Source organism: Mus pahari, chromosome 17, assembly GCF_900095145.1.
Source record: "Mus pahari chromosome 17, PAHARI_EIJ_v1.1, whole genome shotgun sequence".
NCBI lineage: Eukaryota > Metazoa > Chordata > Mammalia > Rodentia > Muridae > Mus > Mus pahari.
In genome coordinates, this window is record NC_034606.1 from 43,573,307 (window position 1) to 43,589,625 (window position 16,319).

At 57.1% G+C, this 16,319-nt stretch overlaps 2 protein-coding genes across 10 annotated transcripts in view; one reads left to right on the forward strand and one right to left on the reverse strand.

Annotated features, from left to right (window-relative positions):
• The first annotated feature begins 2,130 nt into the window (after nucleotides 1–2,130).
• On the forward strand, nucleotides 2,131–12,678 carry Kctd17 (potassium channel tetramerization domain containing 17). 6 transcript variants are annotated; one of them, XM_021216926.2, is made up of 9 exons: nucleotides 2,220–2,429; nucleotides 3,574–3,682; nucleotides 6,383–6,474; nucleotides 7,280–7,375; nucleotides 8,985–9,110; nucleotides 10,301–10,394; nucleotides 10,558–10,632; nucleotides 10,987–11,074; nucleotides 11,903–12,063. In XM_021216926.2, exons 1-9 carry the CDS (start codon nucleotides 2,220–2,222, stop codon nucleotides 11,970–11,972), a joined length of 960 nt encoding a protein of 319 aa, XP_021072585.1. In that variant the 3' UTR covers nucleotides 11,973–12,063. The 6 variants fall into 6 exon arrangements, with proteins under 6 accessions (XP_021072588.1, XP_021072589.1, XP_029404102.1 ...); XM_021216929.2 differs by lacking the exons at nucleotides 10,301–10,394; nucleotides 10,558–10,632 and having other exon boundaries at nucleotides 2,131–2,429; nucleotides 11,903–12,678; XM_029548240.1 differs by lacking the exon at nucleotides 11,903–12,063 and having other exon boundaries at nucleotides 10,558–11,016.
• A 1,207-nt stretch (nucleotides 12,679–13,885) lies between these two features.
• Nucleotides 13,886–16,319, reverse strand: part of Tmprss6 (transmembrane serine protease 6) — a 30,044-nt gene continuing 27,610 nt past the window's right edge. For 2 of the 4 annotated variants that reach the window (XM_029531115.1, XM_029531114.1), the window contains 2 exons: nucleotides 14,839–14,975; nucleotides 13,897–14,593 (listed from right to left, as the gene is read on the reverse strand). In XM_029531115.1, the coding sequence (XP_029386975.1) occupies nucleotides 14,435–14,593; nucleotides 14,839–14,975 (296 nt within the window). In that variant the 3' untranslated portion in view covers nucleotides 13,897–14,434. Of the gene's footprint in view, nucleotides 14,594–14,838; nucleotides 14,976–16,319 lie in introns of all 4 variants that reach the window. The other 2 variants (XM_021217047.1, XM_021217048.2) reach the window with 2 other exon arrangements.

Below are 16,319 nucleotides of genomic sequence, written 5' to 3' on the forward strand. Positions count from 1 at the left end.
GATGGTTGTGAGCCACCATGTGGTTGCTGGGATTTGAACTCCAGACCTTCGGAAGAGCAGTCGGGTGCTCTTACCCACTGAGCCATCTCACCAGCCCAAGCCTTCCTCTTTATTCAGCCTCAAGGTACTGGCCCAGTCTCCATCTGACCCCAAACAGGGACAATGCCCAGACCTGGGCTGGGCTCCCACTGGCCTGCTTGGACCGGTTGTGTGGAATGTGGTCTCCACACCTGTGATGTGACCTTAAGAAAGCCACAGCAGGGTTGCCATAGGAGCGTGGGACAGCTTCCTAGTCAGTGAGGCAAGGCTTTGAGGCTGGCTCTGCACTGTCCCATCTCCTAACACTGTTCCACAGTCCCTGAGCCTCCTTTTATCTACTGTAAGAAAGGCATGGAGAAGTAGGATCCATATCTGAGAGTCCCAGAATGAGGACGGCCCATGTGTGGGCACCACTTGAACCAGGAAAAGCTCTCAGGGAACAGTACCTGCTGCTCCGGTGGCTTCCGTCATCACCCTGGTGGTGATGGAACACCAAGCGCATGGTCTTGAGAACACGGTAGTCAATGAACTTATCTCTGATGGATGCTTTTAGTGTCTACGGCTGGGTACTTATAATAGGGCCCTGCCTGGAGGACATCACAGGTAATAAGTGCAGCCTGAAGGAGGAAGACCTGACCTCCACCCTTGCAAGGGGTTTGCCCCTCTCACCTCCCCAGAGATGTGTCAGCTTGACACACTTTAGAATCACCTGTGAAGAGAGCTAATGAGGAATTGTCTGAATCAGGTCGGCCTGTGGGCGTGTCTGTAGGTGAGTGCCTTGATTACATTAATGGATGTGGGAAGACTCAGCCCACTGTGGGAGACACCATTCCCCAGGCTTGGGCCCAGGGCTGTGTAAGAGTGGAGACAGTGAGTGGAGTGCAAGCATACATTTGTGCTCTCTCTGCTCTTGATTGTGGATGTGGCTAGCTGCCTCAAGGTCCTGCAACCTAGACTTCCCTATAGCAAAGGGCTCATATGGAATTATGAGCCAAATAAACCATTTTCTTCCTATGTTAGCTTTTGGCAGGATGTTAATATTACATCAACAGAAAGTGAAACTAGGCCATCCCTAAGTCAGGTCTTTTTGTACCTGCTGTGCTGTCCTAAAAGGAACAACTGTCCCCAGGAACTCACTGAACAGTGAGGTGATAACAACAGTGACCATGTCCCCCAAACAGGCTCCTCCCTGCCCCCATTTCCCCTTCCCACCCATTCTCCTAGCCCAGCAATCTCCTTGAATGCCAAAACTAGAGTGACCATCCCCCAATCCCACCCCAAGTCCATTCCTCCTTTGCTGAGAGCCTTGGAGCCTCCCCAGTCCTGCTGCACAACCCACACTCCCCACAACGAGGGGCAGCTGGGGGTGGGGCAGGGGCATCTCAGCATCATGGGGGAGGGGGCTATTCTAAAACTCCTCTCCCCCACCTTGCAGAGCCGATCCATGCCTCATCTCCGAGCTTCAGGTCAAGCACATATGGAAGCCAAGTGGCACCAGAGAAGCCAGGACCTGAACTTCATCTGGACGTTCACTCCTTAAGCAGATTCAGTATCACTCAGACTAGACCAAGACTGGCATCCAGAGCAATCCAGCAGGGATGCAGGAAGCTTAAAAGAGTCATATGTATTCTCACACAGCTTCTGGCACACAGAAAAGCTCAGCCAGCACTAAGCCCAACTAACTACATGTATTCAAAGAATTTAGGAAGAGGTAAATGTGACCGGCCCTCATCCCTGTGGTCTTCGCCACACACAGGACAAAAAAGAAACCCTGCTGATGTGGCTCATGCACGCATAGGCACACACGCACATGCTCACACACAGGCGCGTGCACCTATTTTTAAAAGTAGGTTCAGGTAAATATAGGAATTTCTGGAGGAAGAAAGTTCTTCTCAGGTCAGGTACTCCTCAGCTGGGGCCCCCGTACAAAGCAGAACAAATGTGGGGGAATAGCCAATTGAGGGAATCACTGTTTTCGCAGGGTCCTAGCCTTCTGCAAACCAAGCCGTCTGGCCACACGGAGAGACCAGATGATAGATCACCAAGAAAGGCAATGTGGGGCGGGACGTGCTGTCCGAGCAACACCAGGACAAGCCCAGAGCATCCCAGCCCTGGCTCCAGACTACAGCTCCCGGCATGCCCCGCACCTGGTACTCGCCCCGCGGCGTGCGGAGGGAAGGATGCAGACAACGCGGCCGGCGATGAGGATGGAGGCCGGGGAGCCAGCGCCACCGGTGGGGGCGGGCGGCCGCCCCGGGGGCGGCTGGGGCAAGTGGGTGCGGCTGAACGTGGGGGGCACGGTGTTCCTGACCACCCGCCAGACGCTGTGCCGGGAGCAGAAGTCCTTCCTCAGCCGCCTGTGTCAGGGCGAAGAGCTTCAATCGGACAGGGTGAGCCCTGAACCCGCTGACAGGGGTGTCCTGGTCCCGCACTCCCGGACTGTCCCGCCTGTCCCGCCTGCGCGTCCCTTGGCCTCTGGCTTTCCTAGGATTCTGAGGCAGGAGGAGGGGGAGGAAGCGGAGCCGAGAGGAATAGCTATACCCATTGCCGTGGCAACGGGGCAGCACAGGCCGCAGCCATTTGGAGCTTTGGAGAGCTGCCCCGGATCCGGGACGCTTCCTTACTGTGGAGCGCTGGGGAGGGACCGACAAACCGGGCCTGCCTTACTGCCCTGGCTGACTTTTAAAGGAGTTGGTGCGGCTGCTTCTCCCCGCCCTTGGGGTGTGGGCAGCTGAAGGGTGCAAGGAACTAGATGGAGGAGGCCTGGGTGTCTTGGAGCTGGGCTTAATGTGGGGAAGAGCACTGGCTTTGGAGCTACCACTTGTGGGCTCACCCTGCTCTCCTGCCACATTCCCAAATGACCCGGGAGGAATCTGGAGGAGAGGGGAACTTCCCCGCTCTCTGACTTCGGCCTCCTCGCGTGCAAGGCCTCTGGAGTTGGCTTGTCCAAGTCCCCTGTCCCCCATTCTGTGGCCCTCTTACACTGTGCCCTTGGGTGAGTCCCCTGTTCCTTGATGTCTCCGTCTTCTGTGACGGGTTGTCCAGGTGCCAGTCCTGCTTCCCTGCAGGCTGCAAGTGTCCAATCAGAGTGCAGCTTCTTTGGAAACTTGCAAACATCTAGTGGATAGTGGGATTGGCTGGGGGGCGGGGGCGCGGGGTCGCCGGCGCGGGGGACAGCCTCCAAGAGGGAAACTTTCCTAAGAGAGAAATTCACTGGGTCCTGTGCTGAGTGAGAGATAAGGGGCCACTCAGAAATCCGGTCACCCTCTATGCTCATATCTAATCCTCTGATTATGGAGGAAAGAAGCAGTGCTCCAGAGACCAGAAGACTGGCTCAAGGTCACACAGCCTGGAAAAGGCAGAGGCAGGGTTTGAACCCAGTTCCTTAGTGCTCTCTCCCTGCTTCCTCTCTCCCTATAATCATTTTTCCAGCCAGCCTGTGGTGACTTGTTTATGTGTGTTTGGGGGGGGGCGGGGTGGCTGGCTTGGGGAAGCTTGCACACCACTCACTTCCTGTGGTCATCTCCTTCACAGGATGAGACCGGGGCCTACCTCATTGACCGTGACCCCACCTACTTCGGGCCCATCCTGAATTTCCTCAGGCATGGCAAATTGGTGCTGGACAAGGACATGGCCGAGGAGGGTGAGTTGGTCCATTGCGCTGCTCTGGGTCTCTCTACAGCCTACCAGAGCTTTCAGGGGAGGTGTAAAAAAAAAAAAAAAAAAAAAAAAAAACTTCTTGTAGCCAGGACAGTGGCTACATTTCCCCATGATTTTCTGCCTGTCCCAGAGTGGAATCCCATTCTCCAGGTCTCATCTACGCCAACAGACCCCAGTGGTCACTGGATAAATGTTATGGAAACAGGAAGTGGTAAAAAGAAGCCAGCCAGGTCCTGAAACATCTGTAGCCTTTGGGAGTGAACGGCCTTCCTCCCTGGCCTCTGGCTGAATGGGGGAAGGGTTGGGTCTTCTTTCTCTGCCTTGTTATGTGTCTCCCAAGCAAGGGCTTCCCATCAGCCAGGAGGCAAAGTTAGTGGTTCTCCCCCAAAGCTGGCAGCCCCTACGGCCCAGTAGCTTGTTGGGGCGGTGGGTGCTGGCTGTTCCTGGTGGAACTTTGGCCTTTCCCAGACCCCTGGAGGCTCATATCCAGGCCCAGCTGAAGTGGAAAGTAGGGTGGAGAATGGATCAGAGAAAGGACTCCAGTCATCCCCAAACTAGCTCTCCCCAGTACACTTGAGCTCTGGATCAGGCCAGCTTAGACATGTCACTTTTCTTTGAGTCTCTCCTGGTGTCTACAAAACAAAAACAACAACAGGCATCACGACCCACATTCAGAAGAGTGTGTGTTGGGACTGACGGGTCCTGTGTACCTGTGGGTGTTTTACACGGCCCTCGCTCTAGGCTATGGTCTTCTCCGGCTGACTCCAATGGAGAACGGTGATCCGAAGGTTCCCCAAAGGACATCGTGCTCAGGGCTTACTGTAGGTAGCTAGCTCAGTGTTAGCCTGCCAATAGCTGCCTAGCAGTCCGGGGGGGGGGGGGAGATCACATGGGTGGGGCCTGGGCTCAGGAGCAGGTCCCTCTGGGAGGCTCATACTCCAGCTGCATCACAGCTAGAACCTGTAAACAAGTATTAGCTCCTCAACGCTCTGTGCTCTCATACCCTCAGATGCGGTGGGGGAGTTATCTGGAGAGATGGAGTTCCAGAGGAGGCAGTGGAAATGTTAGTTTAACCTCTCTGGGTCTGTGAAGGGTAGAAACAGTTGTGGTGCCCATCTCAGTACGCATTGGGGAGGTAGAAGGAAGTTTCTCACAGCTTGGAGCTGCCTAGCCTGGGGTACACTACACGGCTTGTTGTTCCTCTCTGCCAGAGATGTCTGTCTGTCACTTGGGCAGTGGTCCTCGCTGACTGTCCCTTGCGGCAGGTACTAGTTGAGCATTCATAGAGATCAGAACGCCCTTGCTCCCTGGCCCCAGACGCAGTTACAGCCGCTGTAAGGAAATACCACAGTCCGAGGGACTCTTAAGAACAACACCCGATCTCTCCCAGCTCTGCAGGCTGGGATTCAAGGTCAATGTGCTAGCATGGGGGCTTCTGGCCTGACCCCTCCCACTCCTGACAACAGCCCACTTGCGTGGTCCACGCAGGCAGGGAGTCATTGGCTGTCAGCCTTTCTGTCAGACCTCTCACTTCCTTGGACTTCCGTCCTCGTGATTCTTCACCTCGGGCAGGGCTGAGTCCCTCCCTCTGTCACATGGTACTTAGGTTTCAAAGGTTAAATTTTGAGAGGACATACATACTCAGCGATGGTCCCTGAGCCCAGAGAACCCAGTAGGCCCCTGCCCTGCAGAGACTTCCTGTAGTCCAGACTCTTGGGAGCTCTTCCCAGGTCCCCGTGGGAGGAGGAGATGGCTGGCTTGATCTCTCAGATCAGTCTGTAACACACAGACAGTGACCCCTGCTTCCCTGTGCCCCTGAACCTCTGACGGACCCACAAGGGCTTTACCTACCAACAGCTCTGAGTGGTAGCCGAGATGCACAAAAGCTTGTTTACTCGTACTGAGAGGTCCCGGGCTCTGAAGGTGGAGCTTGCCTTATTTCTGTGACTTACCGACCGTGTGACCTTGGACAGGCTGTTTCCTGTCTCCTAGCCTCAGTTTCCCCAGTTGTTCAGTGGACATGATGAAGGTTTTCACTTCTAGTTCTAACAGGTGCTGTCACAAATATGAAGCTCCCGGCTCAGGCCTGTTACTTAGTGTGTGTTCCATAAACCGGGGCACACAGTGGGTAGCCTCGGCTCTCCCAGTAGTATTCTAGGGCACAGTCCCTGTGAGCCTTCTCTCTTGATGCCCAGAACATTCTCCAGGTTATGAACTAGCCAGTACAACAGATATTCCTGGGTCACAGGCTCATCGCTGTCCAGAAAACGGGGTTGGCTAAGGAGTTACAGCTCAGCCTCTTACCTGGGGACCAAGGGGGGGAAAAATGCCCCTTTTGTTTGTTTGGGTTTCCTATAGCTCAGGCTAGCCTCAAACTCCTTATGTAGGCAAGGATGTCCTTGAAATTTTGGTATTCCTGCTTCTACTTCAAGTGCTAGGATTACAAGGGTTTGTCACACTCATGGTTTGTCTGGCGCTGGGGATTCGAACCCAGGGCTTTGTGAATGCTAGTCAGCTCCTCTACCCACTGAACAAATCCCTAGGCCTGAAATGTCACCTCTTTCTTGACCCTTGAGCTCATGGACCCTTTCGTGCCCAAGTGACCAGGGCAGGAAGCAGGTCTGGGGACAAGGAGAATGGGGCCTGGGGACAATAAAGGTGACTGGATTGCTCTGTGTCCCAGGGGTCCTGGAGGAAGCTGAGTTCTACAACATCGGTCCTCTGATTCGAATCATTAAAGACAGGATGGAAGAGAAAGACTACACAGTGGCCCAGGTTTGGAGAGAGGAAGCAGGGCCAGTGGAGGGAGGGGGAGGGGGATGATGGGGGGGGAGGGAAATGATGGGAAGTGGGGGAGGGGAATGACGGGCGGGCGAGGGAGAGGCTGAGCTGCCTGACAAGGGATCCCTCCCAGACTGCTCGGCACAGCCCCAGCCTGGCTCTACACTGCTGGGGTTCTAGCCTTGCCTGGCTTCTGCTGAGTGTGACCAAAGGTTATCACGCCCTTGTCATGGGAAGCAGAGATGCTCAGAGTTGCCTAGTTTCCCCATGCTCACAGAGGGTATCAGTCGCAGCCCAGCCCCCTCCCACACCCCGGCCACACAGCATGAGTAAATGTCCACTTCATGGAATCAGGCCGTCCACACGTAGGTATGCACGTGGGGCTAGCATTTCAGAGCTCAAACCCCAGGCCTTTGGGGGACGGGGTGAGACATCTCCTCCCAGCCACGGGGATTAAGGAGATGAGGGCCTGACTCCACTGGCAACCCAGAACGTCTCCCATCTTCCGTCTTGTGCCACCTGTATTCCACATGTGGCTCTGCCACCCTTGAACTGGTGACCCTAGGCAAGTCCCCGAGCCTCTCTGAGATTCTCAGTATAAAATTCCGTAATCCGTAAGGGTCTCAGAAGGAGTGAGTCCCGTATGGGAAGCTTCTGGCACGTAGTAGGTGTGCAGAACATGGCTCCCTCCTTTCCCATCTAACGTTCCTGCCCTCCCTCTATGTTATGGGCTGGGGAAGGAGCAGCCGAGTGTCTGGTGCCCTTAGACGTGCCCTCCATGTGAGCGTCTTACCCACAGGTGCCACCCAAGCATGTGTACCGAGTGCTGCAGTGCCAGGAGGAGGAACTCACACAGATGGTCTCCACTATGTCCGATGGCTGGCGCTTCGAGCAGGTGGGCACCCTAAGCCTGTCCTTTCTAGCCTCCAGCCCCTCCCCAAGCCCCGTGGCCTTCTCGAGTGGGACTAAGCAAGACTACAAAAGTACCTGCTGGTCACAGGTGGGCTGGGAAGGAGCGAGGCAGGGAACCCTTGCTACTGGGCATCCTGGTCACCAGGGATCTGCACAGCAGCCAGTCTCTGGTCCTCAGGGACAGCTCAGGTGTAGGAGACCAGAACCACAGAGTTGAATAGATTTCCTGTCATGCCCCAGGCCTGACCTCCAGGGTCTCATGACACAACATGCAGAGGGATAAACATCCCTCTTACTTGGAAGCCCCAGGTGGTGGCTTCCCACGTGTGACCAGCCGGGCCTCCAGGCCATATGTAGGTCACCATGGGAGAGTCCTGTTATCAGCCACACAGCCATGCTTTGCATCTTGGGTTACTAGGGGTGCAGAGCCCCAATATGAACTCAAGTTCTAAACAGCCTTGAGAGTGAGAAAAGAGTTGAGCTAGCTCTCTATGTACCTAGCCTGAGCTAGCCCCCTATGTACCTAGCCTGCCAACTTCTACTGCATGGAAATTGGAGAAGGCTGGCCTTCCAGGATAGCCATTATGAGGAGGACCAACCAGTCAGCTGGGACGGGAGGACACCCTCTCTTCTAGCTCTGCCCTCTTGTCAGTCCTCCGACTGCTCCTTCCCCAGCTTCTGCAGCCTAGGATGTGAGCTCACCGGTACCTCCTTTGCAAGGCCTTTGTGACAGTGAGAAGAGCCATCAGGAAAGGTTCTAGTTTGGGGCAGGACTCCACTCATCAGCACCAGCGTCACACCATTAAAAGAGGCCACATCCACAGTCCAGACATGGAGTCAGGAAGTCAATGTCACCCTCAGCTGCATAGTCTCCAGACACCTAGAAATGGTGTGCGTGAGTCTGTAAGACGCCAGGGAAGAAGTGATGGGCTCTGGAACTTGGTCCCTAGCTGGCCCCTTGCCACAGGGGTCCTCTGATCGTCTGCTGTCTCTCCTGCCCTCTGCTGGCAGAGAGGGTAATGTTTTTCTTTGCCCACTGAGTTGGTCCCAAGAGCTCTGGTCCCTTCACATTTTTGTCAGAAGGGCCATACAGATGTGACTCTCAGGACACCATGGAACAAAGGAGGCCTTTGGTCTGAGAAGAGAGAAGGTTGTTGGGGGATGGGGAGAGGCACTGAGCAGTTGCTCTGGGAGACTAGACCAGCAGGTCAGGAGTCAACATAGTCTGGGTCCTATAGCCTCAGGAGTTGGCTGCCTCTTCTGGGAATAAAAGGAACATTTCATAGGTTCTGCTCCGCCAACCCTAGTCTGCAAGCCTAGTCCTGAAGCTGCTGCAGCAATGTCGGGGTGAGGTAGACCCCACTTGCTTCAGGAAGTAGCGCCTGGTTGTAGGGTATAACTGGGGTAATGCTACCCTCTGTTTCGGGGTCAGGGTCAGCCATGCCTGGAGAGGTGCCAGTGGAGACCAAGGAGCCTGCCTTCCTAGGCTCTGTGCCTCTGGGAGACCAGGAGCTTCCTGCACAGGCTGGTCCCTGTCTCTCCTGCCCCCCTACCCGACCCTTCATCCCTGTCCTCTTGGTGTCTCACTCCAGCTGGTGAACATCGGCTCCTCCTACAATTATGGGAGTGAAGACCAGGCTGAGTTCCTGTGTGTGGTGTCTAAGGAGCTCCACAGCTCCCCACACGGCCTGAGCTCAGAGTCCACTCGCAAGGCCAAGGTGAGTCCCTGCCCTGTGTGAGGAAGGTACCCTCCCCCATTCTGCTGCTTCCTCCTCCCTCCTGCCACACCCACATAACACCCATGGTCATGGTCACAGCCAACGCCATCCATCCCACGCCACCACAGTCCAGTTCAGCTCACACCCTTGGCCCAGGCTGGGGAGCAGACAGGCCAGGACCATTGCAAGGCCCCGAAGAGAGCGAGCTTGATGCTGCTTTTCATCACGGGGCATCAAAAGGGGCCACGTAGGCAGCTGTTGAGGCACAAGGTAGAGCACACTGAAGCAGGGGCACACTGTGGCATGCCGCTGTCCCCGACCTCCGGCAGGTCTCTCTTCTCACATCTTTTGCCGGATTCTCTGTGAAGGGAGCGGGTGCGTCGTACACTCTGGTGATTCCAGGCTGGAACGCCTGGGTCCCCATAGGCTGCTGTCTTTCCCAGGGACCGGCGACCGCCTGGTCACCCATCAGCCTAGGTCAGGATATCCTTGCCTTCCCCAGGCCTATTGGATAGCCTGCTTGAAAGATGTCAGGAGCCCTGTGGGCTCTGGCCTAGGCAGCAAGTTCCCAAGAGCACAGTTGACAGGCAGCCTGTGGGAGGAGTTGGGTAGCATCCTGCCCTCTTGGGCCTGCAGTGGGGCCCTCGAAGAAGAGAAGGTGTGATTCAGGCTGGGAAGGTGGGAGCTATGCCCATGTGCTGGAGACGTAGGAACTCCAGCTCCCTGTGTTCCCCTTCCCGCCCCCCAAGCCAGTGGCTGGCTCCTCCCTGCAAGAATGCAGGGTGCCCTGCTGCACTGACCCCCTCCCTGTGTCACCAACCTGGCCCAGGCTGCCAGACACTGTTGCTGGCATCTAGATCTGGCTGGTGACTGCCCTGGGACAACCTTGGCTTCCTGCTCTGGATCCATCCTTTCAAAGTAAGGCCTTCCCAGGAGCCCGCGGGCTCCTCATCCAGCCCTCCCCGTAGCCGGGCTCTCTATCAGCAGCCTGGCTGGGCTCTAAGCCTCCCCTCTGGGCTAGGGAAGACCCACCAGCTGCTTTGGCTGCAGCCCTCCCTCTCCCAGAGGTCCCTTTCATCCCGCCTGCCCCTCAGTCCTGAGGTCGGGGGTCCCTGCGGACAGCCGCCCGCAGCCCCGCCCCCTCGTCAGTGTCTCCACTCTCTCTTCCCTGGTCGGCGGCGGGTGCACAGAGCACGGACGAGCAGCTGGAGGAGCAGCGGCGGCAGGAGGTGGAGGAGGTGGAGGTGGCCCAGGTGCAGGTGGAGGCGGATGCCCAGGAGAAAGGTGCAGCCCGCCCCCAAGAGGACAATTGCTAATGACAGCCCGGGCCTCCCGCCCTCTCCCTGCTGGAGCAGCTGCCGCCGGGAACTGCGGGGGCGGGCCACCAGGGTTAGCTCAGCGCCTGGCGCCTCGCCCATAACCATCCCTCTCTCACTTTCTCTTGCAGCCCTGTCATCTCAGGATCCCGCTAACCTTTTCTCCCTCCCACCACCGCCTCCTCCTCCTCCGCTTCCTGCTGGAGGTCCTGCTTCATCTTCATCCACCTCCTATTCCTCCTGGATCTCATCTGCACCCTGCCTCTTCCCTCTCTGCCCCTGCCCAGGTTTCCTCTCCGCCTGCTCCCGTCTCCACCCTGGGGCTGCCCTAGTCCCAGTCTCCCGCGCCCTTTCCCCAGGCCCCCTCGCCCTGCATCCCCAAGCATCCTGCCTGCCTCCTCCTCCTTCGCCCCTTCCAGCCCCTCCTGCCTCCTGGCCTGGGGAGGAGGGGCGTGGCCGCATCTGCTCTTTGTCCTCCAATCCAGCAGAGCACCTCTGAGGCTGGCCTTGGCCACAGGCCCCACTCTTCCCACTTGCCTCCTCACGATTCCTCCTTGCAGGTCCCTGTCCGCACCCTCCCAGACCCAAGCCTGAGCTTGCAGTGAGAGCTCCTCGGCCCCGCGCCCGCCCCCAGAGCTGCCGCCCCTGGTTTGTAGCCTGGCAGAGCTGGAGGGAGGGGCGGAAGCAAGGAGGGTGCTCATATTTTGTCTTTGGACTCGAGCCGATTTTTTTTTTTTTTTTTTTTTGGCTGATTCTCTCCACCCACCAGTCTCTCAACTTATCTGGTCCTTGGGGTGAGGCCCTGAGAACTGACAAGAGTCTAGAGGTGGAGACTCACACTCCAGCACTGAGGCCAGGCTGGGGAGGGGAGGACCAGCCCTGTGCCTCTGCCCCATCCCGCATGTCTAGAAGCTCGTGCAGCACTGCATGTGGGTTCTGTGTCCCCCTAGTTCTGCGGAGTGGGTGGACAGGCCATATGTGGTGTCCCTTGGCTGAGGAGTTGGCAAGAGCCTACCAAGGATTGTAGTGTGGCAGAAAAAAAAAAAAACTTCTCTCTGGCTGACTATAGCCATCAGTCAGCCTTAGCTCCCTGTGTGACCTTGGGCAAGTCGCTGCCTCTCTCTGGGCCACAGTTAGAGTCTAAGATGGGGGCGGACAGCTGTTTCCAGTGACCCCTTTTTGCCTGGGACAGCAGAGATCTGCCTCTCCCATCCCTGCCCTGCCACCAGGCTGCCACCACCAGCCCAAGAAGTCAGCTTCTCCCCTCCTCGGTTCTGACTCCACCTCCTTTGGGCCTCAGCCCCACCCCTCCTCCAGAGCCAGCCTGGGACTCACTTGCCTTTTTCTCTCCCTCTCTCCCTCCCTCCCCCACTCTCCTCAACTTTCCTGTCCGGCATTACCCTGTCCTCACCCCCCCAACCCTGGATTTCTGACCCCCTTTCCTCTTCCTCTGTCCCTCCCCCTCTTATTTTCTAGCTATTACAAGCCAGAGGCACCCGGATGTGAGCCCCCAGATCACCTCCAGGGACTTGGGGTTCCGATCTGAAATCCTTTATTTTTGTACCACGGGGTGGGCCCCTGGCCCGAGGAGGAAGACAAGCCCTCTACCTTGTCAGTGCTGCCTGCATCTGCTGGGCTGAGACTCACTCCTGCCTCGGGGCCCAGGCCTGGGGCCCTCTGGGACCTTGGAAGGCCTGACATGGGTCCTGGGGTCTCCAGGCAGACGCCAAGGCCAAACTGTGGCACTGCCTACCCATATCTCCCAGGTCCCTTTGTCCCCTCACCTGGGCGCCCTTGCTGCATGGCGGATACACTCCCTCCCAGTTCAATCATAGCACCTCTTAGAGCCTCAGTCTCCATGGCACCATAGGGTCACCCCCTCCTCCCACCTACCTCACAGGGTTGTTGTGAGAATCAGGGAGGATCATGGGGAGCCCTGAGTGTATTGGGGCTGCAATCATTACCTTCTGAGGGGAAGGGCTCTAGCCCAGCCCCTGTATGGGACACTATGGCCTCAGATACTGGTGGGGGATAATGCGAGGACTTAGCTAGGCAGGAAGGCTTCACAGCACCTTGGTCACCACTTCTCTGTGCCACCGTGTGTTTTGACAGCAGAGTAGAGTGTCCAGGATGGGGAAGGGGCCAGGTGTAACGGGTTGAGCTGTCCCGCCAGTGTCTTGACCCCCACCCCCGGGATGGGCACATGTCTGTCAGTTGTGTCCCACCCACCATGAAATAAACCTGAACAAACAGGCTTGGCCTGGCTGCCTCCCTTTTTCTCTGGGCCACTTCTGCAAACAGGGCTTAAACTCAGGCGAGGTAGCACACAAAGGAATGGGGCTCTCTCTCTTGAAGCCCCACCCCCTTGCTGTTGTTTGCCCCGCCCCCTTGCTCTTGTATCTTTCTCCCGGAGGAGGCTGGGATGTGACTAAGTCCCCGGCTCAGGAGTCAGAGTTGAGGGTATCTGCTCTGCCAACAGCCCTGCTGTGTCCTGCGCCCGGGGACACCCCTCCACTTCTTGCTTGGACACCTGGCCACTGCACTCTCGTGCTCCCCTTCTTTGTGAAGCTGGGCTGCCAGTTTCTGTGTGTCCCTACACCCAGCAGTGATGTGCTAAGGTCAGGGGCCACTGGGGCACCCTTCTGCCAGCTCAAAGCATGGAAAACGTCACCGCGACCACGAGGACACAGTCAATGCAGTCCCTAAAGGTGAGCTCACTCTTCCAGCCAGCTTTTCGGGAGCCAGCTGGAGGCCTGTTAAGAGATGGGGTCTTCTCTCCTCCCCTGATTTAAGATTAATAGAGACTAGGTGGGACCCCGAATTTTAGAAGAGCCCCTCCCCCCCCAGGGATAGGAATTCGGCGGGAGACCTTTTCATGACTTATCCACAGGTCCAGAGGCCCCGCTGCCTTCCTGACCCCTGTCCTTCCTAGCAGGATCCAGTGCCTCCCACTGCTTCCTGGCCAGCCTTATCCCCTACCTCCTCACTCCTTGCCAATTCCAGAGCTCAATCCACTTATCACCACTGCCTCCAGGGGGCGCCCATGTGTCCTAAATCTTCCAGTTCACGCCATCGTTTGCTCCAGCTATCTCTGCCCCTCCCTGGACTAAAGCTGCCCCAACATGGTGCGGGTGCTGGTTGGAAAATGTGAAGCCACCCTGCTTTCCAGTCTGCTATGGCACCCAGAACCCCCACAAGTCAAACCCTCCGCTCGTCCCGTGTCTCACCTCCTCGCAAACCCCCCTGGGTTGCTCTTCCTTTTCCCCTCTTCTGGCTGTACCCAGCTTCCTGGCTCCTTGTCTACCCTGATCCCTGGGGCAATATGCCCTGTGTCCTTTCCTTTCCTCCAAAAAGCCCGTATCTCCCCCTGCTCTCCACGGTGGCCTCTGCATGAACGCGTCACACGGGGCCAAGCCAGCAACAGGTGACAGGCATGAGATGCGTGAAGCCACTCGGATATCAGTGTCAAGGCTTGGTCAAGTGCTTTATTTCCAGAACAGACAGTGGGCCTCCAGTGAATGGCAGGGAGGCCCCTGTAGCAGGCAGAGCTTCAGCGGGCACCTGTAGCTGAGGCTGCCCCATGCTTTGGCTTACAGTACAGCCCACTTGGCAGACTCAAGGGCTCTGATGGAGTCTTGATAGAGGCGCCTTCTTTCTCTGTGCAGTTCCCCCAAGAGGCTTTTGCAAGGGGAAGGATTCTTATTTTCCTACAGAGACCTGGGGGCCAGCATCATGGCCACCAGACCCCACCCCAAAACAGTGGTAGGAGCAGGGAGGGGGAAAGGACTAGAATAAGAAAGGGTTAGAAGTGAAACCTAGCTGAGGCTGGCCCCTGGACCTCAGGAGGCATCCTAACCACCAGCTGACACCCTTCTCTGTACTGTCACTGGGGTAGGCCTGAGGGGAACAGGCCTTAGCAGGGTCACTCGCCCCAGAATACTTGTGCCCTGGCTGGGTGGACACCCTCAACTTGGGCTGGAGGCAGGTCCAGCTCTGTAGAACAGCCCCTCAGGTCAGCACCTGTTGGATCCAGTTGATCACACGTGTGACACGGGTGTATACGCCAAAGAAGTTGGGTCGGCCGCAGCCCAGGCCCCAGCTAACCAACCCTGCCAGGAACCAGCGGCCACTGGACTCCCTGCAAACCAGTGGGCCTCCAGAGTCACCCTAAAACAGGAGAGATATGACTGCCTCAGGGTGAGGGTCTGTCTACCCGTCTGACTCCAGCCCCAAGGTCTCAGGATAGCAAGGAGCTGAGCGAAGGACCTTCCACCCCAAGAGGTCTGCTATGTGCCTTTGCAGCCATGAGCAGGCCCCTCAGCCTCTGAAGGCCTCAGGCTCCCCATCTGTAAAGTGGGAACATTCGTCGTCCCCTCCACCCCCACTTCGGGACACACCCCATAGATAGTTACCTGGCAGGCATCTTTCTTGCCCTTGCGGTAGCCAGCACAGAGCATGCGTGGGGTCACCTGGTAGCGGTAGGCCTCATTGCAGAGGTCCTGAGGGACCAGCTGTACGTCCACCTTCTGCAGGGTGTTGCTACTCGGACCTGCAGAGGCAAAAATGAGGGGCTGGGAATGGACTCCCCGTGTGAAGACCTTCCCACTGTCCTATCACTGCTGGCTGCTCTGCATGGCTCAAGGTGACAACACTCCCACCCCTCACCCTCCAGAAAGCCTGTCAAAGCATTTTCCTCCCTCATTCCTTTACTGGGGGGGGGGGGAAGGTTCCAGACTCCATCTGCTCTGTTGTAGTCCCTGGGGGATGCTCTCTAACACGTGTGCAAGCCTTTCACTATGCTCTTAAACTGCTTAGTGGCCCCTCTGCTCAGCCCAGATCTTGTCCTGGATCTGGTGGGATAGCATCCACCAGTCTAGCGCTGGGCCAGATGCTGGGGTTTTGAAGACCCTTTGGTTCTGAGATGCAGGGGGGGGGAGGACTCCTCACCCATGATCCCCGTGGTGGCCCTCAAGAGTGCCTGTCCTCCAGGCCTTCCTCTAGCCACACCTGCCCTGCTTCCCCTGCAGCTGGCTGCTGGGGACATTCTCAGATCTGCCTACCTCACACTCATGCCTCTTCCCCCAACACCGGCTCCCTCCTTAGCTGTCATTCCAGCCTCACCATAGACCCCTCCTCCTGATGCCTTTCTGGCTGCGCTGGGCTGGTGCCTTCCCTGGGTTGTTTCCTGTTCCCCGTCTGTGGTAGCTCATACCAGGGTCTTTCTTCCCCTTCGCGTTCTCACCGTCCCCCTCCTTGTCTGCCTCCATGCTTGACACACTGTAGGTGCTCATGTGTGTTGCGGAGTGAGCAACCACTGGAGTGTCCCTTTGCTTGGCCGCCCTCATCTTGGCCAGGTCACCTTTCTGAGCCTCAGTGTCCCCATCTTTAGGCTATCTCTGTAGAGGTCAGGGTGTGGTTGGGCGGCGGGACATTTGTCTTGGCCCACACGGGGCCCTTGTTCAAGCCCCAGCACCACAACACACCTGCTCCCTCCTACTTCCAAGTGGTCAGTCACCACGTGTCACAGTTACAGACAAGACTGCAGATAAGCCAGCCAAGCCTGCTTTTGCAGACCTAGAGGGCAGCCTGCAGACTGGGCAGCTCCTGTCAGTCAAGGCCAAGAGTGGGAATACCCTTCTTAGCAGCAGGAGCAGGAAACCCTGGGCCCTATAGGGTAGCCAGTTCTAGATCTGAGTCCCTGTCCAGCTCTCTTGACTGGGTGGCTTTCTGTAACTAAGGGACTCAGCCTCAGTTTTCTCATCAACAAAATGGGGCCATAGTACCCACCTCCTAAGCCAAGTGGCTTATATGACACCTTCCCCTCCTTGCAGTCTGCAGTAATGAAGAGCCTCATCTCAGCCCTACCCCCCAACCCCAGGGTTCATGCTGCCCA